We start from the raw sequence: 22,779 nt of genomic DNA, 5'->3' as shown, positions 1-22,779 counted from the left end.
GAGTCTTTTTTGCACTCATGTTACATCCAAGAGGTATTGAGAGAGATCTCTATAACTTGCTTTCACACAATATTATTCTCCAAAAACTAAGGTGGTTAATTTATATAGACATTTACAAAACTTGTGCTCTAATTAACATAACATCTTGGTAAAAATTAATAGATTCAGGAGGGAGTATTACAATCTCTTATGGATAAAACATCTCATACCCCCCTTAAATTTCCTATGGTTTAGGAATATAATTAATTGAGATCTTAATCAGATTTAATGTTCTTTTATCATTTGACATTCTTTCATTAAGCTGAGAGAAACAAGGAAGAAGATGCAAAGGACCTATGAGGATTTGTTGTGATCTTACGAGATTGAAGTGCAATAAAGAATTTGATAAGGATAACAATAAATAAATGATCCCTGTACATTTCTCAGTATTGCCAAATCATGCATAAAAAGCTACATTTTTCAATCATCTCATTATATATTTCCTACTTGTTTCATTTGCATAAGGCTGCAAATCTTTTATGAATTTATTCAGAAATAGGATTAAGATTTTATTTAATTAAATTATACTACTTGCTTGCAGATTGCATTTGAAGATGCCATAACTCAAGCAAAACTTGGTTGGACATTTATTGGGTGGCCCACTCTAAATAAAATGGGCTGAGATGATCCAAATTGAAATTGGGGCATTCCATATATACTCATTTCTGGGTCCACCATTAAAGTAATATGAATTACACAAATTTTTATAAAGTGTACCCGCTCGAATCTGAAGTAGTTCAATCTCTTCATTGTATCTTCAGAAATCAAATCTAAACTTCTTCTTTCTTTTAAATGCAACTTCAAAATTTTGAATCTTAATTAGTTCAATCTCTTCAATGCAACTTCAAAAATCAAATCTTAAGTTCTTCTATCATTCAAATACAACTTTAGAAATTCGAATCTTAAGTAGTTCAATCTTTTCAATGCAGAGATTTCGAATCTTAAGTTCTGAAACACAAACTTGTTCTTTTAACAATCTAACATAGGATTCCACGCTCAAATCTACTCCAAATGAGCTAACATTTAAAACATAGCTTTCAAACATCATAAAGAATAAACCCCAATCATTAAATCGTCAAAATAACAACAAATTTAACAACTTCATTTTGAAATTAAGAAGAAGAAGAAGAAGAAAACTCTAAGCACAAAAAAAAAAAGTTGCAACGAAGTAGAAGAGAAAAGTCTATGTATGTGAAGTTACCTAAAAATTGGATATTAATTAAAAAAATTTAAAAGTGTGTACAAATTCAATGGGTAGCGCAAAACTGGGCGCCACATAATTTACTTTAAGTGTTTTGCTACTTAATCATGATTAGATATATATTCTCATTAGAGTTTTGATTCTTTTGGTTTCGTTGATTAGTTTGATGTGAACACAAAATGAATTAAGTACTTTCGTGTGGCCGTGTCAAACTCTTTCCTTTTTTTTTTTTTTTTTTTGTTCTTTTGATATATCCAAGATTCAATTTTATTGAGCAGAATATATCCTATTTTATGATATAGTAAGGTTCCACTTCTTCTAGAAAAACATCACAGGCACAGTGGGGAAGAAGCTAACGTGGTCAGTTCTTGGCCATAAAGCTTAACAACCTCCATTTTTCTACAATACATTTGCTTGTACTCCCTCCATCCTAATTAATGTGACGGTATTTGATTCGACATAAATTTTTAAAATACAATTTTTTCAAATGTAATTAAAATAAAATATAAATATTTGTGTGATTATAAATTAAATCACTAAAATAAAGTAAAAATTTTAAAGATAAATTATTTTTAAAAGTAAGGGTTTTTTGGAAATTGACTAAAAAGAAAAGAGTGCCACATAAATTGCGATGGAGAGAATATCTTTTTATTATATAACTGTGGTTCCTAGACCGGTATATCTCAATTATTTTATTAAGTACACATGCTATTTTCAAATTGAGGATTTAAAATTTTAATTTAATGGGTTTATTTCAATGAACCTATTATACTTTTAAAATTAGGTTTATAATGTAAGTTTTTTTTTTTTTAAAAATTTGTTGACTTTTTACATACATATTATTTATATTTTGTATCAAAAAATATTGGATACACTCAAATATATCTTTACACTACATCCACCCAGTGTCTCGTAACCTTTACTTATCAAAACTTTGATAAATGAAAAGAAAATTACTTAGGAATAATAATTTTCTCTCTATTGATCACTAAGAATTAATACAGCTCTCCTAATAACTTTCGCCGCCAAAAATTTAGGCTAACGCAAAAGTCACTTAACATTTTTATCGTTATTAAAATTCGAATAATGATAATAATCTCGCTGGCCAAATAGACAATACTCTTTAGTTCCTAGTGTGAAAAGTAGTGTCGACAATTTTGCATGGTCAGACAGAATCTAACAACAAATAGAGAAACAATATTGTACTTAATTTCGAGAAACTAAAGTCCTCTCCTAACTTTTACCTCCTACCTACACCTCTTAATAGTGTTCTAATTACCCACACATTCGAGGCGGAGCCAATATTTTAACTTTATGTGTTCTAAATATTAGACCGACGATAATTTTGTTGTTTTTGAATTTAGTATTTCTATATATTTAATAAATTTCTTAACACAAATATATTATTGAAGAAAAACTATTTTGTTCGGCCGAACTCGTACCCGGGCTTCTAGCTCTGCCCCGGTTCCCACCATATTTTAAAGACTTTAATTTCTCATCTACCCTTAGCTGTTACTCCCACCCACCATTATTTATATCCCAAACACTTACTCAATACTGTTAAGAAACACCATTGTAGCTTCTTTATTTCTGTCATTCAACTGAATTCTGTTTCTGATATTTTGCTTTGATATATCATGGCTGGAAATGATGTGAAAGTATTAGGAGCATGGCCTAGTCCATATGTTATGAGGCCACGTATTGCTCTTAACATAAAATCTGTGGCCTATGATTTTTTGGAGGAACAATTTGGTGCTAAAAGTGAACTTCTCCTTAAATCAAACCCAGTTTACAAGAAAATCCCAGTTCTAATTCATGATGGGAAGCCCATTTGTGAATCTCTCATTATTGTTCAGTATATTGATGAAGTTTGGAATTCTGGTCCCTCTATTCTCCCTTCTGATCCTTATGATCGTGCTATTGCCCGATTTTGGGCTACTTATATCGACGATAAGGTGTGCTCAATTTTCTCTACTTGATAATTATACTTTGATCTTTATTTTGGAAAAATTTCCATTATGTAGTTGTTTTTATGGTGGTTGGTTACCGGGGAGACATGGTGTAACGGGTAATGTTGTTGCCATGTGACCAGTGAGTCATGGGTTCAAGCCGTGGAAACAGTCTCTTGTAGAAATATAGTGTAAGATTGCGTACAATAGACCCTTTTGGTCCGGCTCTTCCAGGATCCCGTGCATAGCGCGAGCTTAGTGTACCGGGTTACCCTTTATTTGCTCTAATTAATACAAACACTGTCATGTAACACCCTAGGCAAATCGCAATCAGCCAAAACATAGGAGAGATAGTGTTGTGTTGGATGTAAGGAAGTTAACCTTAGATCTTAGTGTTGCGTATTAAAGCCGTACAGAACTAGGCTTAAAGCGGATAATATCACTAGTTCTGGACGTTTAGTGTCTTAGCTTGTCATTTTCAGTGTGGTAAAGTTTCTGTCTTTATGTGTGTGTAATAGTTGTGACTCTTGAACCATTATCATGATAATAACATCTACTGTATAATTAATGTAAGTACCTTATGGACTATTAGGTTGTTAATCACGAGTCTTGAGCAATTAGTATGATAATGATTTCCAAATTGTAAATATTTTGTGGATTGGTAGGCTGTAAATCCATTCTAGCCTGTCATATTTTCTTTTAGGTGTAGTTTAGAAGGAGGAAAGTGTTATTCATATGAAATATTTTATAATGGAAAATATCTGTGGTAATTGTACAAGGGCGAAGGACAGGGTACAAGGATAGTGTTTAGGAGATATTTTTAGGTATCAAAACTTGAAAATATTCTCTAACTGTTGACTGAACCAAGTAAAAGTTAACATTTTGTAAGGGAAAGAGGTTGTGAGTTCGAGTCAGCCCAAGAGCAAGGTGGGGAGTTCTTGGAGAGAGGGATGCCGAGGTTCTATCGGAAACAACCTCTCTACTCCAGGGTAGGGGTAAGGTCTGCGTGCACACTACCCTCCCCAGACCCCACTGGTGGGATTATAGTGGGTTGTCCTTGTTGTAAAGGAAAATGTCTTCTGTGCATAAATGTGACCTTAAAGAAAAGAAATTACCAAACAATAGAAAATGATTTTACCACAAATAATATTTCTCTGTACAAAATAATTTCGGTTTCTTCTGTGAGATCTCTTCTTCTGAAGGCTCTTGAGATACAAGATCTAAGCTAGTCTCCTAGTCTTATTAAGTTGTTTGCTTTCTGTCCTTTTGGCATAATGGAGATAAAAAATATTGTGAAAAGAGGAAAAGAAAAAATTGTACACCTTTTTATGGATCAGAATTTTGTTGTTCCAGTAATCTTATTATTATTATTATAGCTCTTTTGAAACTGTTAAATTGAACTAGTAACCACTATAATGAGAGAATTCAGTAAAAACTAGTTGCATCTAATGGGTTGTTAAGTTTATGTACCATATTCAAGGACAACAACAACAACAACAACCCTGTGTACGCAGACCTTACCCCTACCCTGGGGTAGAGAGGCTGTTTCCAAATAGACCCCCGACATCCTTCCCTCCAAGAACTTCCCACCGTGCTTTTGGGGAGACTCGAATTCACAACCTCTTGGTTGGAAGTGGAGGCTGCTTACCATCAGAGCAACCCCTCTTGTATGTACCATATTCAAGGACATTTTTGCAAAAGAGCAAAAACAAAGAGCACTTGTAATAGTGTTTTGCATTTCATTTAGATAGGCTAAATATTCATTCTCTGTGGGGTTCATGTTTTCCTTATCAGTTGCAGTACTATTCAGGGGTGGGACTACATGCATTGAAGGGGCGGAGTTCAATTTAATGTCCTTCGTTAAATAGATTTCCATTAGAATTCCTGATCCCGCCATGGGTAGTACTGACATTTTCATTGATGCTGCAGTGGTTTCCAGCAATGCGTGGCATAGCGGCGGCCCAAGGGGAGGATGCACAAAAGGCAGCAATGGAACCGGTGGTCGAAGGGCTGGTGTTATTGGAAGGTGCCTTCAAGAATTGCAGCAAAGGCAAGAAGTTCTTTGGTGGAGACAAGATCGGATACTTGGACATTGCCCTTGGCTGCTTTTTGGGCTGGATGAGGGTGACTGAGAAGTTGAACAATGTAAAGCTGCTTGATGAAGCCAAGACTCCAGGTTTATACAAATGGGCTGAAGACTTTTGTGCAGATAGTTCTGTCAAAGATGTCATGCCTTCAACTGATAAGCTTGCTGAGGCTGCTAAGGTCATTCTGGCCAAAATTAGAGCCCAAGCATCTAGCTAAATTTGTATGGTTGTCTTCTTCCAAGATTTGTTTAGACTTTCAAGTCTTGGTAATTATTTTCGATCTCTAGCTAAGAGGATATATGATGAGAACAACATTTTGATATTCGAAGGAGCCTAAAATATGTAATAAATTAACTATTCAGAAATGAGTGCATGAAAGCCAAGAACTTGTGTGCGTTGATTAATTCTAAACGGTGCCTATTTGATGTTTATTTCAGTTTTTTGAAACTGAAAATGTTGTTTATCGAACTGTATTCAGAAATTGACGAACAATAACAGAGCTGAAATGTATGGAAAATCTTGATGGGGTGCCTTAAGCAGCAGTGAACATTAAGAGCCCGTTTGGATTGGCTTAAAAAGGAGTGGCTTTTCAGCAGAAATAGCTTTTAAGCCAAAAAATAATAAGTTGGGATTGCCCAGCTTACTGCTTTTGGCTTGTTTTAAGCAGTTTTTAGCTTTCCAAACACTAGAAAAAGCTAAAAAGAACTTAAAAGTTGATTTGACCAGCTCAAAAGCCAATCCAAACACCCTCTAAGTTAGGACAAGGAATTAACTCTTGTGGTGCTGGTAAAAAGTGATTTCGTTCTTTCTCTTATATACGTGTATAATGTCCGACTCTAATTGAAGATTCAGATTATAGTATACTAGCTTATTATCCGACTATAATTGAAGATTCAGATTCCACTCATCTTGTGATTCAGTAAAATTATGAAAAACTATAGGCCAAAAATGAAAAAGAACTAGATTCATGACACATATAGCGATACATCTTGCCGTCTTTATGATTACTTTGTTTGACATACATGCTTAATATTGCTTTCGCCGGCAAAGAGAATCTTGTTGATTCCTGCATTGTTTATCTGAAGAGGTCTAAGGGGGCATATTTAACTCCAAAACTGTCCATGACCTTTAGACCATCATAAAAGAGTACCTAATTCTGTGTTAAATTGATTTACTTCCTAGTTCATAGTTGGCTATGGCAACCAACAATGTAAAGCTTTTGGGAAAACACGGATGTCCTTTTGTGAATCGGGTTCAAATGGCTCTTGGCTTGAAGTCCATCGACCATGAATTCATGGAAGAGGATCCGTTCAAGAAAAGTGAGCTTCTCCTCAAATCAAACCCTGTTAATAAGAAAGTCCCAGTTCTCTTCCATGCTGAAAAGCCTATATGTGAGTCTCTCCTCATCGTGCAATACATCGATGAAGCTTGGCCTAATAACCCCTCCATCCTTCCTTCTGATCCTTATGAACGTGCCACTGCCCGGTTTTGGGCAGCCTATATTGATGAAAAAGTAAGTTTTCATTATACAATCAGCCTCTTATTGCACCCCCTTCTCTTTTTTTTTTCCCTTTTTGATTTTGCTGTTTGAATCCAAGCAGAGTTTTCATCTACAAGTATGCCTAATTTTCCTGCTTACTATACAACAGAAGAATATTTAATATCGTAAATTTTGATGTGAAATTGCAACCAGGACCTTAGATGTATAGTTTTTTTCCTATTCATGTTGATAATTATCTTATCATCTAAATCAAGAAAGTTGTATGCAGTGGTTTCCTTTAACAGCAGAGTATAGAAAGTCAGAAGGAGAAGAAGCAAAGGCAGCGGCAAGAGACAAATTGGTTGAAGGGACATTGCTGCTAGAGGAAGCTTTTATCAGTTGTAGCAAAGCCAAATCTTTTTCTAGTGGAGATAACATTGGTTACCTTGACATTATTCTTGGGAGTTTATTGGGATGGCTTAAAGCTGAAGAGATTTTGACTTCCACCAAAATATTTGATGAAACCAAGATTCCTCAATTAGTGGCATGGACTGAAAGATTTTGTGCAAACAAAGCAGTAAAGGATTTCATACCAGAATCTGAGAAACTTGCTGAAGGTTTCAAGAAGTTTGAAATGCTAAAAGCTGCCTCAAACACAAATTAAGAGCCCATTTGGCCATGAATTTCTTTTCACTTTTTTTTTTAAAAAAAAAAATCAGTGTTTGGCCATAAATTTCTAATTTCACTTGAAGATGAATTTTGGAATAATATGTGTAGAAACTTGATCCTGCTTCTATGAATGTACTTGAAAATGATCAAAAGGCTTTACAAGATCTAATTCGACAAATTGGGAATGATTGTTACTCCTATGAATGAACTGAATAAGATTGTGTTTTAATCATCTAGAACTGACATGTGTAGAACAACTTGATCAAGCCCCGGAACAATATCTTGGTAATTTTACAGTTACAAAGTACAAACACCAAAGCATTATGCAAGATAGCAATAACATAGATATTTGATTATCATAGTATAAGATTAAAACAAAAAGTACTAAAATACTAACTTCATGGTAGGATTATGCTGGATGTGTAGGAGAAGGAAACAAAAGAAAAAAAAAAGGATGAAAGAAAAACTAAACTGATGTTACAGAAGGATGTAGTTTTTGAGTTTTATGGTCTATAAGATGCCTTTACAAACTGGCATATTTTGCAAGATAGCTCTTATGATCAAGAATCATCAAATACTGAAGAATGGTCCCTCCATTATTCCCTCTGATCCCATAAATAGATGAAAAGGCAAGGACATGTTGTTTGGACTATACATAAGCTAGCGTCTATTGAAGGTAGCAGAGATGAGGATGCTGAGGTGGATGTGCGGGCACACTAGGATAGACAAGATTAGGAATGAAGATATTCGGAAGAAGGTGGGCGTGGCCCCTGTGGATGACAAGATGCGGGAAGCTAGGCTCAGATGGTTCGGGCACGTGCAGAGGAGAAGCCTTGAGGCACCGGTAAGGAGGTGTGAGCAGTTGGCCGTGGTGGGTACGAGAAGAGGTAGAGGGAGGCCTAAGAAGTATTGGGGAGAGGTGATCAGGCAGGACATGGTACGACTGCAGATTTCCGAGAACATGGCCCTTGATAGGAAGGTCTGGAGGTCAAACATTAGGGTTCTAGGTTAGGAGGTAGTAGAACTTTCCTTACTTCATACCGGGGGTGAGGCGGGGTTGGATTAGGGTTGATCTTAGATGGCTTGAAGTTTATGTTGAATACACACTATACTTGCTGTTTATCTTAGCCCCGGGCCTTAGATACTGGTTACTGTTATTGCATGTCATTCATCTTTTGGTTGTTATGCTTCTGTTACTATTACGGTTTCTCCTGGAGTTACTAATGAGTTGTCTTTTCTTGTTTTCTATTTCCGTCTTTCTGAGCCGAGGGTCTATCGAAAACAGCCTCTCTGCCCTATCGGGTAGGGGTAAGGTCTGCGTACACATTACCCTCCCCATACCTCACTTAGTGGGATTTTACTGGGTAGTTGTTGTTGTTATCTTCTTGAAATCATTGTATTGGAATTTTCCTTTGAAGGAAAGGAAGCAAAGGGGATCAATGCTAGAGAAACTAAGAAGAAGATTTGCTGCTGGAGGAAGTTTTTATCAAGATCAGCAAAGGTAAACCTTTTTTATGTGGAGATAGAATTGGTTACCTTGACATTATTCTAGGGAGTTTCCTGTGTTGCGTGAAAGCAGAAGACATAATGGCTGAAATGAAGATACTAGACAAAACCAAGACGCCTAGCCTAGTAGAATGGTATGAGGAATTTTGCTAATACCATGTTGTAGAGGATATCAATCCAGAACCTGAGGAACTTGTGGAAATTTATTGGAAGTATCAGGAGATGAATAAAGAAAGCTACTTCAAGTGTGTCTGAGAAAAGTGAGCTGCTCCTAGAAAGACATAGAGCCCGTTTGGATTGGCTAAAAAAGTGGTTTTTCAGCAGAAATAACTTTGGGGTTCACCAACTTATTGCTTTTGGCCTGTTTTAAGCATCTTTTGACTTTGCCAAACACCGAAAAAAGCTAAAAAGAGCTTAAAAGCTGATTTGACCAGCTTAAAAATCCAATCTAAACACCCTCGTAATGTAATCGTAGTCCTTTATAGTAGTCCTTTATAGGCCCCATTTCCAATAGAAGCAGTTCTAAAGTATACTTACCAAAAGATGGCTGTACAAATGGTATGATTCTAGGAAAGCTTCAATTGAATAATGTATCAGTCTTTCTTATCCCCCACTTGCTACAGTCGTAGCTTTAACATGTGTGAAAAATGGCTCATCTTCTGCGACATGTGAAAATGCACCTATGACATTTTATAACATCTGTGAAATGTAGTACTCTATTTCTCCAACAAGATAAAACTAACTTAACGGAATGAAAAGTTAAACAAACCCCACCCTCCTCCCATTTTGGCAGCATTTGTGACCGTTAGCTAAATCAATTGAGAGGTAATTTGGAATATCTAATGGATGTTTCTGATTCCATGAAAAATCTAGATTGCACTATAGTTGAATATTGTAGCCATATTTGAAGCATCTTTATGTATCAGGTTGTGGAGATGTTGAGACCATGAGAAGAATAAGACTTTTAACTTGAAGTTTGTTACCCTCGATTACTTCTCTCTTTCTCTTGGTGACTAGTGGTTTCCTATCTTGCATAGTATCATACAAAGGCTGAGGAATCAAAATAGGCAGCAATATAGAAAGCGGCTGAAGAAGTTTTAAGTTTATGGCCTATAAGATCCCTTTTACAAAGAAGAAGATGCCAAAAGTGTTCTTGATATTTTACATCAATATGAAAACCTTGTACCACATGTTGTGTCAACCTACATTGTTTATTTGGTGGCAAGGACAAACCGGCATAATTTACTGGAAAGCACTTATGTGCAAAAGGCATCAAATGCTGACTGATATCTGTTATAAGAGTGATGTATTCTGCTCATTAGTCATTCCTTCAATATTAGTTGTTGAGGAAGTCAGTCATGGCAGCAGGTAATGTAAAGCTACTAAGAGTATGGGCAAGCCCTCTCGTGAACCGGGTTGAAATAGCCCTCAAAATAAAGTCTATTGATCCTGTGTTTATACAAGAAATTTTGTTACCCAAAAGTGAGCTGCTCCTCAAATCCAACCCTGTTTACAAGAAAATCCCCATCTTATTCCATGATGAAAAGCCTATCTGTGAGTCCCTTGTCATCCTTCAATACATCGATGAAGCTTGGCCGAATGGTCCATCTATTCTTCCTTCTGATTCCTATGATCGTGTGCTATAGCACGGTTTTGGGCAGCCTATATTGATGAAAAGGTAAGACTTATTTTATAATAGATACCACATCCTAAAGGGAAAACTTTTTAATTTGTTTGGACTCGTATTTAAACTCTATGATATTTCACTAATAATCACTGACTTTTACTACTTGTAACAGTAATGACACTGAACTATTCATGTCATATTAAAGTAGCTGAACTTTACCATACTCGAAAAGTTGTTTGGACTAATAGTTAAGTTCATCAAAGTTTGTTCTTGGTTTCCCCCTTTCCGTTTCTTGATAATCAGTTTGTGTACTGGATTCTCAATTAAACCCTGAGATTATGGGTGCAGTGGTTTCCATTGGCGCTGGAGTTTAGGAAAGCGGAAGGAAAAGAAGCAAAGGCAGCAATGCTGGAGAAAATATCTGAAGGGAATTTGATGCTGGAGGAAGCTTTTGTCAAGATCAGCAAAGGCTAACCTTTCTTTGGTGGCGATAGCATCGGTTACATTGACATTGTTCTTGGGAGTTTACTAGGATGGGTAAAGGCACAAGAGATAATCGATGAAATGAAGATACTAGATGAAACCAAGATGCCTAGCCTAGCAGAATGGGATGATAGATTTTGCTCAGACAAAGTTGTAAAGGATTTCATTCCAGAGCCTGAGAAACTTGCAGAAGTTTATCGGAAGTATTATAATTTGAATAAAGCTACTTCAAATTAATAATGTTGCTGATTTCTTTGCCTGTGCCTATTAAGTAAAGGGTGTCTTAGGTCCCCTCCATAGGAAGGGAGGATTTGGTCCTAGATCTTGTTTAAAATTTGTGAGAATAAAAACTGTTTGATCTTATTAATGAATGGAACAAACATTCCTTGTTTGACATTCCTACATGTTGATCTACATTATAAATAAATGCTGCAGATCTGCACTCTCTATTTGCACTCAACGGCTGCACCTATATCCGAGCAACGTAGATTTTAGTTATGTCTCTTTATATTCAACAAGATGAAAGATGATGTGTCTTGTAGTTAAAATCGCTTCGTTGTATGTTATATCTGATGAAACCATATGCCATAGGCCAGCAATGATGTGTGACCATGTCAAAGTCATCTTAGTACTAACCAGTCCAAATCAATTGCTTCCTTGTTTGCAAAACAAAAACAAAGTCATATTAGTATTCTTCTTATGCTAAGTTATTGGAATATGCCAAGTTAAACAAGTATTTAGCATTAGTTATACCAACCTCAGCGTGAATTGCTATGTTTCCAAAGCATATAAGTACTTGATTAGCTGTGTGCATCATTTCATATGAAGCCACCAAGTAAATAAGTAATTATCAAGAACATTTACTCATGGCAGCAAATAATGTTAAGGTTCTAGGTATACAGGCAAGTCCAGTTGTGATTAGAGTTCTAATTGCCCTCAATGTTAAGTCTGTGGCCTATGAGTTTATTCAAGAGGATATGTCTAATAAAAGTGAGCTTCTCCTTAAATCAAACCCTGTTCATAAAAAAATCCCAGTTCTCATTCATGGTGACAAGCCTATCTCTGAGTCCCTAGTCATCGTCCAATACATCGACGAGACATGGACTAATGGCCCCTCCATTCTCCCTTCTGATCCATACGATCGTGCTATTGCCAGGTTTTGGGCTGCCTACATTGATGAAAAGGTATTGGGTTTCATTTACTGTTGCATTGGTTGAGAATCTATTCATTCAAGCTAACAAAAGTTAATGAATAACTTTCAGTGGTTTCCTTTGATGTCGGAGCTCGGAAAAGCACAAGGAGATGAAGCAAAGAGAGAAGTGAAAGAGAAACTAAAAGAAGCATTGGTGCCTTTAGAAGAGGCATTTGTTAAGTGTAGCAAAGGGAAAGCTTTCTTTGGTGGAGACAATATTGGTTATTTAGACATTGCTTTGGGTTGAATTTTGGGATGGATAAAGACAATAAGGTTGATTTTAGGAGCGGAAATATTCGATGGAGCGAAAACCCCCGGCTTGGTTGGATGGGCTGATAGGTTCTTGGCAGAGAAAGCTGTTAAGGATGCCATTTTGGGACCAGAGAAACTTTTTGAAATCGCCAAGTTACGCTGGCCAGAAGAGATGCTGCTAACGCAAACTAAGGCATGATGTTCTTCATTTCTCGTTTCTTTCTGGTTTAATAAGGAATAAGGATTGCCTGTTGAATTCACCTTGGCTATAGACAATCTTTGCTGTATAAAACAGCAACTTTCTGCCTGTAACTCTTGATGGTCAATAAAGAAACTTGTTTACTTGGCTTCAATGTGCTTAACTTTTTGACAAATTAAATCTGTGAATACGCAAAGTTGGTAACGTCCAATTGCAATCACAAACTAAAGCGAAAGTAAAACCTTGTTATCTATTGATAATTTGGCTAATAATTGCTAAGAATCGAGTTAACTGTCCGGAAAGTTGAGTCCTTCACCGAGGACTCGACAACACAATAAACTACAGATGTATGATTGATGAGACCATAAATCTATTGGAAACTACTATATGAGGTCCTTACCTTGATAACATTGTTGACTGTGTTGGATGAAGGCAGAAGAGATAATGGCTAAAAAGAGTATACTAGAAGAGACCAAGACGCTTAGTCTAGTTGAATGGTACGATAGAGATTTTGCTCAGAGAAAGCTGTAAAGGATTTTACTTCAGAACCTGAGAAACTTGTGGAATTTATGGGAAGTATCAGGAGATGAAAAAAGCTACTTCAAACTAATAATTTTGCTGATTTCTTTGCCTGTGCTTATTAAGTAAAGTATGTCTTAGGCCCCTCATTAGGCATGGAGAATTGGTCTGGATCTTGTTTAAAAGAATTGAGAATAAAAGAAGTTTGTTCTTATTAATGAGCTAAACAAACTATCCTTGTTTGAATTCCAAGATGTTGATCGACATTATACATATATGTTGCATATAGCTTTTCTCATTTTAAGGGGAGCCTTGACGTAACTAGTAAAGTTGTTGCCATGTGGCCAGAAGGTCACGGGTTTGAGCCGTGGAAACAGCCTCTTGCAGAAATGCAGGGTAAGGCTGCGTACAATAGACCTTTGTGGTCCGGTCCTTCCCTGGATCCGTGCATAGCGGGAGTTTAGTGCCACCGGGCTCCCCTTTTTATAGCTTTTCTCGTTTAAGAACTAAAATTACATACTTAATAGATTAAGAGGCAGAGAATAGAAAATGCATCCTTATTAACAGGAAACTAAAAATGATGGTCTATGTAATATTCCTAGAAAGACTTCAATGAAATAATGTAATTTAAGTCTTTATTAACCTCCACTTGCAATAGTTGCAAATAAGGAAATTCTGTACAAATGGTGAGTTTTTAGAAAAACATCAATGAAGTAAATGTGACTTAGTCCTGTTTAGCCCCCATTTGCAATTGATGCAGTTTTAAAAATTATTACAAAATGGCTATACAAAATGGTAAGATTCCTAGAAAGATTTCACTGGAATAATGTAATCATATTCTTTCTTTAACCCCCATTTGAAATAGTTACAGTAATAAAATATGATGAATGTCTCATCTTCTACAACATGCAAGTAAATTATACTTAAACTATCACCATGCTAGGTAGATCAATTGCAGATCAACTCAATCAGGCTCATTGAACTATGATTAGTTGTGGGTTCAAAATATAATATTTGTTTCTATAGAAAGCCTGCGCAGTATAGACCCTTGTGGTACGGCCCTTTCCCGGACCCCGCGCATAGTGGGAGCTTAGTGCACCGGGCTGCCCTTTTTTTTCTATAGAAAATCTCCATTCTCTCCGGATATATCTCTGATTATAAGTTTGCTTCTATATACAGGTATTCCATATGCCATATGCCTGCTATGTTGTGTGACCATTTCAAAGTCATCTTAGTATTTTCTGAAACCAGTTCCAATCTGTTGCTTTCTTGTTTCACAATAAATATCAAAGTCATCTTAGTATTCTACATGCTAAATTATTAGTATATGCCAAGTTAAAAGATCAGTTAGCATTACCGATACATTAAGTTATCACTATATGCCAAGTTAAATATTTTTTAACATTGAAAACACCACCATCAACGTGAATCGCAATGTTGCATGTGCATATAAGTCTTTGATTAGCTGTATGCTTCATTAACATTTGCAGCCACCAAGTAAATTATCAAGAATAATTTTGTCATGGCAGAAAGTACAGTGAAGGTTCTAGGTACACAGGCAAGTCCATTTGCAAATCGAGTTCTAATTGCCCTCAGTGTTAAGTCTGTCGACTATGAGTTTATTCAAGAGGACATGTCCAATAAAAGTGAGCTTCTTCTTAAATCCAACCCTGTTCATAAGAAAATTCCAGTCCTTATCCATGGTGACAAGCCTATCTCTGAGTCATTAGTCATCGTCCAATACATCGATGAGACATGGACTAATGCCCCCTCCATTCTACCTTCTGACCCACACGACCGTGCTGTTGCCAGATTTTGGGCTGCGTACGTTGATGACAAGGTATTTGTTTCATCTACTGTTGCTTTTTTTATCAAAAAAATCTTTCTGTACTTTAATTCAGTGACATACGCCCAAAATTTTTCGAGGGCGCATCTACCCTGTAACAGGGTAGCTCCCTAGTGATATTGTCTGCTCTGGACCTAGGCTTTCACGGTTTAAAACGCGTCATTAGGGTCTAAGACTTGTCAACTTATATAGCCAATATCCCTCTCTTGTGTTTCGCCGATGTGGGACTCTGTCTAAAGTCTGGAGTATTACATGCCAATGCTTGGACTATTTCATATAGGCTAACACAAGTTAATGAATACTAACTTGCAGTGGTTACCTTTGATGTCGGATCTTGGAAAAGCACAAGGAGAGGAGGCAAAGGCAGAAGTGCAAGAGAAACTTCAACATGCATTGGTGCCTTTAGAAGAGGCATTTGTTAAGTGTAGTAAGGAGAAAGCTTTCTTTGGTGGAGACAATATTGGTTACATAGACATTGCTTTGGGGTGCATTTTGGGTTGGATAAAGGCAATAAAGATAATGTTAGGAGTGGAAATATTTGATGTAACAAAGACCCCTGGCTTGGTTAAATGGGCTGATAGATTCTTGGCAGACAAAGATGTTAAAGATGTTATTTTGGAGCCAGAGAAACTTGTTGAAATCCTTAAGTTACATTTGGCCAAAAGAGAAGCTGCTAATGCAAACTAAAGCATGGTGTTTGTTATTTGTTCGTTTTCTTTTTGGGTAATAAAGATTGTCTAATGAAGCATCTTAGCAATTATGCTATGGACAATTTCTTTGTAGTAGAAGAAAACAACTTTCTACCTGCTTCTTGCCTTTGATTCCCTTCCCTACCCCCCCCCCCCCCCCTTTGTACTTATTGATGGATATTCAAGAAGGAACTTGTTTACGAGCTACAATTATATCCTTGTCATGATCCAAATCACCACCGGTCGTAATAGCGCCTAATCCCACTTGCTAGGGCAAGTCAATCATAACATTTACAGAAAATAATAGCAATGACAGAATTAATGAAACTGAAAGTCAAATAAGGATGGATAATACTAAATCATTACACAAATCCCCAGAAATTGGAAACACTGAGTCATAAGCTCTACAATACGAATACAAGTCTGCTAAGAGAAAATAATGTCTGAAACAACAACAGTAATAAAAGGTAAGAAGAGATGACAGGGACTCCGATCAGAAAGCAGCTCTACCTCAGTCTCACAGCTCAGATCACAATGCTCAACTGGTCCAACTCCTGATATGCACAACTAGGTGCAGCATAAAATATGAATACAACCAATGTACTCAGTAAGTATTATGACTAACCTCGGCGAGGTAGTGGCGAGAATTGCCAATGATACTCACCTAACAACCTGCTCAATTCGTAGATATGCAAGTACAGAGCAACAATACTGAAACTAAGCATGAAATATAGGTACGACCAATCAGTACACATAGAGAAAATGGGCGCAAGTGTTGTGGCAGTTTAACATCTCAGCATATAGAGAAAATATGCGCCTCACACCAATGAATCATCAACATTTGCATATAGAGAAGATATGCGTAAATAATCAAGTCAATGTGCACAAATTAACATATAGAGAAGATATATACCGTGATTCCATTCTTCAATCAAGCAGCATATAGAGAAGAAATGCATAAAGAGGTATGTATACATCCAGAACTAGCATACAGAAAAGATATGCGATAAAATCATGTATACATCCAAGGTGTTTGTATATAGAGAAGATACGCAATAATCAAACACTGGTCAGTTTTCTTATACCACATGTATGTCATCAAGAGAGAAACATAAGAGGATGACCCTAGGAGATGTATCTTTATCCACATGTTGCACATACAACTCACGTACCATAACATCACAATCACACGGACCACACACATGCTATGATAACTCAACTTGCACAGACCACCCACATGTTGTCAATCAAGTCCATCATACATAAAGCATATACAAGAACACATGTATAAGAACAACGAATATCAAATCACATGCTCATGGAATGATGAAAAGTAGCATGCTAAGGTGTATGGATGTGCAAAGTGTGCTACTGTAGCTCAGATTAGGCGAATATGCCATAAAATAACTATTATCATGCTTGAACAGGAAATCAACCTACACATGATCTCTAGTATGATTCAAAAAGTTCATGAGGTCATACAAACATAAAAGCATGATAACTGTTGAGTTGTCCCACATCGGAGGGATTTGAGGTCCTTGGTCTCCTTATATGGCTTGGGCAATCCTCACCTCACAAGCTAGCTTTTGGGGTTGAGTTAGGATCAATGTCCATTCTTATCAATAACAAGAAGCATAGTATTCAAACAAGGCATAACACAGCCTAAGGACTACACCAGACATGGATAAAATCTCGGAGGCATACATGCTCATCGCCCCCGCATGTACGTCACCCTCGCATGCAGCCATCATCAACAAATCAAGCAACTAGACCGTCAACCAAAGCTAGACAAGATACCTACCTCAAGCGAGCAAAATTCAATACTCCAAAAATGCCATCCCTCGCGAATCGACCTCCGAACGGCTCAAATCTAGTCAAATAACTCACGGTAATGTCAAATAACTTTATTCCAAATCTTATTTCTCTTGGTATGCCCTCATATCCATCCCAACACCCTCATTTATAATACTTTTATCTTTTGAATATGGGAGTTCTTGACTGGCCAACACTCAACCAGGGCCGGACATAGAATGGGGTAAGGCAAGTGCCTTAGGCCCCTAATTTTGGGGGCCCCCATTTTTTAGGAATAAGGACTATATTTTATAGATTTGTAGATTTTTCTTTTAAAATATAAATTTATGTATAAATTTTGTACTTTTCATATAAAAAGAAAGAAAAACTTTGGATATATTAATAAATTAAAGTTTAAAATAGTAGAAAAATAGATGTCACTTTGATTTGATTTGACAACTCTACTTTTTATTCTTCCAAATAATCCCTAGCCATCGTTTCAATTCTAGTGCTAGTATCTACTCATTCTTCATATTCCAGAAGACAAATCTTCTTCCTTCCTCTTTATTCATGACTCATGCTTATTTTTTTTTTTGGTAATTATAAATTTTCATTACCAAGTAAATATTTACACAGCATTTCAAACAAGCTCTGAAGTTGGACAGATGCCCCAAACTTCATTACACTACTGTATCATCTAACTATACTATTATCAGCCTATACATGATGTTATATTCTCTATTCCTATAAACTAGGATAGTAGTCTTGCTGCTTCAACATTGGCATCAACTTCTTGCTCCTTCTCCCCTTGCAATGTATCTCTTGGATGATCTGCTTTACTATAATTGCTGCTTGTCTCATTTTCTGTTGGAATATTTTGCTGTTCCTCGCTAGCCATATGTAATACACACTTCCTGCTAGGGCCATACGATAGATTTCTGCACATGCACTGTTTTCAGAAGCATTCTTCCCAGCCCATTCCACTTCTTCCTTCCATCCCATAGCTTGCCTTTGGACTCCTTGCCAATTCAGTAGCTTTTGCCAGATTTGAGAAGTAACTGGACACTTAAAAAACAAGTGTTGGATGTCTTCTTCCTCATTGTCACATAATGCACATGTTGTATCATATCCCAAATTCCACTTTTTCAGTCTCATCTTAGTGTAAAGCCTGTCATGTAGTGTAAGATACAAAATGAAAATCCATTTTGGGCAGCCCTGGTTATTACATATCAGTCTCCTCCATTGCACTTTGGGGTGTTCTTCTCTCATCTTGTTGTACATTTGATTTATTGAGTATTTGTCATCTTCCAGGAACTCCTCATTTGTTACCCCTGCTTCCTCCAAATACTGTTTAGCTCTTAGGATCTTCTGTATTAGCCATGAAGCTTGTGTAGGCTGACTGTCCCATACTTGTGCTCCTTTTATGTAATAGCTGTGCACCCTGTGAGCACGTTATTTTTGCCCTAAGCAATAATTCCTAAAATTTCAAACGAAACAATGTTTTCTAGTATTCTATAAATTTTTGTGAATTTTGTGGCATGCTTTGGTAATTGTTGCATTTTTATTTGTGCATTTTGATCCATATGAAAATACCAAAAATATGCATTGGCATTTAGGGATTTAATTTCACAATTTTAGTATTAATTAGTTTTAGAATAAAATGTAAAGAAAATTGCAAGAAAATAGTTCTATGCATTGCTAATTATTGCATTTGTCTTCAAATAGAGTTATAAGTAATTTTAAGAGTTAAATAAGGTAATTAGGTCTTTGCTTTGTTTTAGCATTTTATAAAATCAAAAAATAAATAAATACAAAATACAAAAAGGAAAAAAAAAAAGAAAAATTAAAAGTGGTCTTAATTGGAGACCAAAATCTGGGCCAAAACCAGTTAGCCCAAACACAATGCTCACGTCCAGGCCCAACCCGTCCCCTGCCCGGTCCAGCCCCCCCATAACCAAAAACGACGTCGTTTGGCAAATCGATCGTAACCGTCCATACCCCCAAATCTGACGGTCTGGATCCGATCTTCCATTTCTAATAAAATTGTAATAATCTTTATACAAAATCAACGACAATCCCCATCCTCCTCGTACAAACCTTAACCCCGCCTGCCTCCGCCGTCCTCCACCCTCCTCCGCCCTAGCCCCACCGCCCCTCTGCCGTCCGCCGCCGGCCGGAAATCGTCTCCGGCGGCGGCGATGCTCCGATGACCACCAAAAATACACCACTGACTCCCCTCGCCCTCCCCTGTCCAACCATGCCCTCAGTTCCCCTCGAATCATAGCCGATCTTGTCGAATATGCCATCGAAGATTTTCCGGCCAAGACCTAAAGTATGCCAAATGGTCCCAAATTGATACCCTAGGTTCATCTGAGTCTCCTCTACCCAACCCCCATAGCCACTAGTCTCGAATCTGCCCGGAACATTACAGATTTTAAATCTCAATTCCGGCAGAACCCTAACTCAGAAAATCTTGGGGATTTTGGACCGTAATTTCCCTAATCATGTGTGTTCTTTTGGAAAACACACGATTGGGGATGTTACGTGTCAAGAATCCCGGAGGATTCACAACAAAAGCTGGTCAGAATTCGCCCCATAGTCAGTCGAGTGCTCAAAATTGGTAAGTTCTGTTCAATGCTGTTCTGATTCTGCATGCTTGTTCAAATTTGTTTTGATAATCGTTAACTCTTTAGGGCACTTTTGATTTCAATTTTTCTTTTCTTCAGTAATTGAGCCTCTACTGTTGTTATTGTTTAATGGTAATCAATTAGTTTAGTTTAGATTAATTACCTTAGTAAGTCCATGTTCAGGATCTAGCTTAAATTTCGTCCTTCATTCTCAGTAGGCATACACGTTTAAGTGGTTTGATTTTAGGTTTAGTTAGTCGACTCCTAATTGTTTACTGCAATTTGATTTTAATTGTTTCAACCCCTGGATTAGCTGATTTGTCTAGTTTGATCAGCCTTAGGAACAGATTGCTTGGTTGTAGTTAATGGACTGGTTTAACTTGGTCAGTAATTTCATGGGATTCAAAGGGTAGTTTAGGCATGGGAAAAGGGTACTTTTATCAGATTTGGTAATTTTAGAAAGGGGGTAAGGATAGAATAGGGATTGTAATAGGCATAGAACCTTCTAGGATGGACTATAGTGTAGGTTCTAATAAACTTAAGGTAGTTACTTGTGTAACAAGTCAGAAAAAAAGGGGTAAGCACTGAAATTAGAATAGGGACTAAGGGGTAAAAGGAAAATCTGAAATTGGACCTTAAGCTCACCTATAAATAGGCACTCATTTGCCTTGAGAAGGAAGTTCTTTTTTTTGGGGGGGGGGCAGTCCTCTAAATCCCTTCTAAAAGGCATAAAACAGAGTGTCTAAAAATCATAAAAATTCCTTCAAAGCAATACTGATCTTAGCATTGGAATCAGAAATAAGCTGGTTGTCGAGTATACTGTTCTATATGTGGAAGTAGCTGCCAAGAGAGTCGTTAAGGTCTATTTGAATTGCTGTAAACTGAGTCTGGGTAATCGATTTGGTTTTGGACTGCATTGGTGCTTGAAATTGTTAATGTTTTGGTTCATTGCTGGAGTTTCAATCCTATTCCTGAACTTGCTGTGTTGATTGAGTTAATACTGGATTTCAACTTCTTCCTGGGCTGCTGTTGCAAACTGTCACTGCTACTGATCTTTTCCTTTTCTTATTTGCCATTACCAGGTACACATTTGAATCTGCCCTGCTGTAACATTAAGCTTGAAATGGAATACAAATGTTCATCTGTTTGATCTTGAAGTGTGCTGTTTGGACTGTGGTATATTGATAGTTAAATAGGTGTATTGAAGTGTTGAATCAATTTTGTAGTATGTGTGTAAATACTAGACTGTTAACTGGACTGTATAACTGGACCATTCGTATGGACTGTCTCGAACTGATATGGACTGTTATATATTGATAGTTCAATAGTAGCTTAATTCCGATTTAGGTGTGATTGTGTAATTAGAACTGTGTGAGACTAACAGGCTTGAATTGATTGTTCAGTGATAGTGAGGTAAATGTTAATATCCTGTTAATTAGATTTCGTTCTATAAAAGGGAAGCATGATTGTAAAAACGATTTAGGTCATAAGCCTCTCCTGTACTTGATGAACTTCTTCTGTGATTAATAAGTTGTCCAGGAAGTTAATAGTCTTCAATTGATTCAAGTCTAGTTAGAAATTAAACTATTAGCATAAATTAAATCCAAAACAGATTATGAGTTGATATTAGCACAGAGGCAGAGTCCAGCATCGAGCATGCTGCTTCGTTTAGTCTTTCTCTAATGGTTTAATTCAATTTCAAATACATTGGTTAATTAGTTCAATCTGCCTGGGTAATCAAGTTAATAAGTCACAATTGTCATGGAGAAATGTCGACCTTGTTCTGCACAGGCTGAAGATAAAATAATCTGGGCCATGTTGAAGGCCCAAAACATGATTGTTCCCTTTAAAGTCATATCTGGGCCTGGATCCGTTTGGGGCCCAGTGTTAATTGACGTTTTCCTCACTCGTTTAGGCCTAAGTGCAGGCCAATCACCAAGCTGGCTGAGATTTCTTTTGTTGGGCCAAGTTCAGGCCCGAAAGAAAAATTGTTAAAAGGTCTTAGTAAGATGTTTTACTAACAATAATTAATCAGACTTTGTTAGGGACAAATTAAATAGAAACCCCAGTTTGCTTTAGGTTGGCTTTTAAATAATAAAGTGAGATGAGCCTCGCCAAATAGAACACACAAATTGCGGGGCCCTCATTAATTGCTTATATCAAAATGATTAGAATCCGAGGCGTGCCATTTAGCAAAATTTTATGGCCCTCGCAAAGCCAAAGGCGTAGGTGGTTTAGGCGCATACTTTAATAATATTACTTCCCTAAATTCGGGTGCACATTGATGTGACCCAAATCCAAATCTCAACGAAGTCGAAATGTGCTAACAATCACGGGTGCACTGGTGCGACGTGATTTGAGGCACATTTTCACGACGTTGCAATTCGTTTAAAAATCAAATAAAAATAAAAGTAAAAGCGGTTTACTAATAAAAGCACATAAGCTAGAACATATTTCGAAATCAGATAAAATCAAATACAACAGTTGAGCGACCGTGCTAGAACCACGGAACCCGGGATGCCTAACACCTTCTCCCGGGTTAACAGAATTCCTTACTCGGAGTTCTGGTTCGCGGACTGTTAACAGAGTCATAATTTCCTCGGGTCGGGATTGAACTGGTGAC

The 22,779-nt window shown here is 36.9% G+C and overlaps 3 protein-coding genes and 2 pseudogenes across 3 annotated transcripts; all 5 read left to right on the top strand.

The window, feature by feature from the left end:
* Positions 1 to 2,770: 2,770 nt before the first annotated feature.
* LOC109211657 (glutathione S-transferase U17-like) lies at positions 2,771 to 5,739 on the top strand. Its single transcript, XM_019375216.1, has 2 exons — positions 2,771 to 3,195; positions 5,119 to 5,739. The coding sequence occupies exons 1-2, from the start codon at positions 2,878 to 2,880 to the stop codon at positions 5,491 to 5,493; spliced, it is 693 nt and encodes a 230-aa protein (XP_019230761.1). The 5' UTR covers positions 2,771 to 2,877; the 3' UTR covers positions 5,494 to 5,739.
* A 637-nt stretch (positions 5,740 to 6,376) lies between these two features.
* LOC109211651 (glutathione S-transferase U17-like) lies at positions 6,377 to 7,420 on the top strand. The gene is made up of 2 exons (XM_019375199.1): positions 6,377 to 6,789; positions 7,046 to 7,420. The coding sequence occupies exons 1-2, from the start codon at positions 6,472 to 6,474 to the stop codon at positions 7,418 to 7,420; spliced, it is 693 nt and encodes a 230-aa protein (XP_019230744.1). The 5' UTR covers positions 6,377 to 6,471.
* Positions 7,421 to 10,289: 2,869 nt separating this feature from the next.
* On the top strand, positions 10,290 to 11,278 carry LOC109211650 (annotated as a pseudogene).
* A 629-nt stretch (positions 11,279 to 11,907) lies between these two features.
* On the top strand, positions 11,908 to 13,215 carry LOC109211649 (annotated as a pseudogene).
* Positions 13,216 to 14,651: 1,436 nt separating this feature from the next.
* On the top strand, positions 14,652 to 15,874 carry LOC109211660 (glutathione S-transferase U17-like). Its single transcript, XM_019375220.1, has 2 exons — positions 14,652 to 15,043; positions 15,362 to 15,874. Exons 1-2 carry the CDS (start codon positions 14,726 to 14,728, stop codon positions 15,734 to 15,736), a joined length of 693 nt encoding a protein of 230 aa, XP_019230765.1. The 5' UTR covers positions 14,652 to 14,725; the 3' UTR covers positions 15,737 to 15,874.
* Positions 15,875 to 22,779: the final 6,905 nt, after the last annotated feature.

This window comes from Nicotiana attenuata, unplaced genomic scaffold, assembly GCF_001879085.1.
Source record: "Nicotiana attenuata strain UT unplaced genomic scaffold, NIATTr2, whole genome shotgun sequence".
Classification (NCBI taxonomy): Eukaryota; Viridiplantae; Streptophyta; class Magnoliopsida; order Solanales; family Solanaceae; genus Nicotiana; species Nicotiana attenuata.
This window is presented reverse-complemented; position numbering and strand designations above follow the sequence as displayed.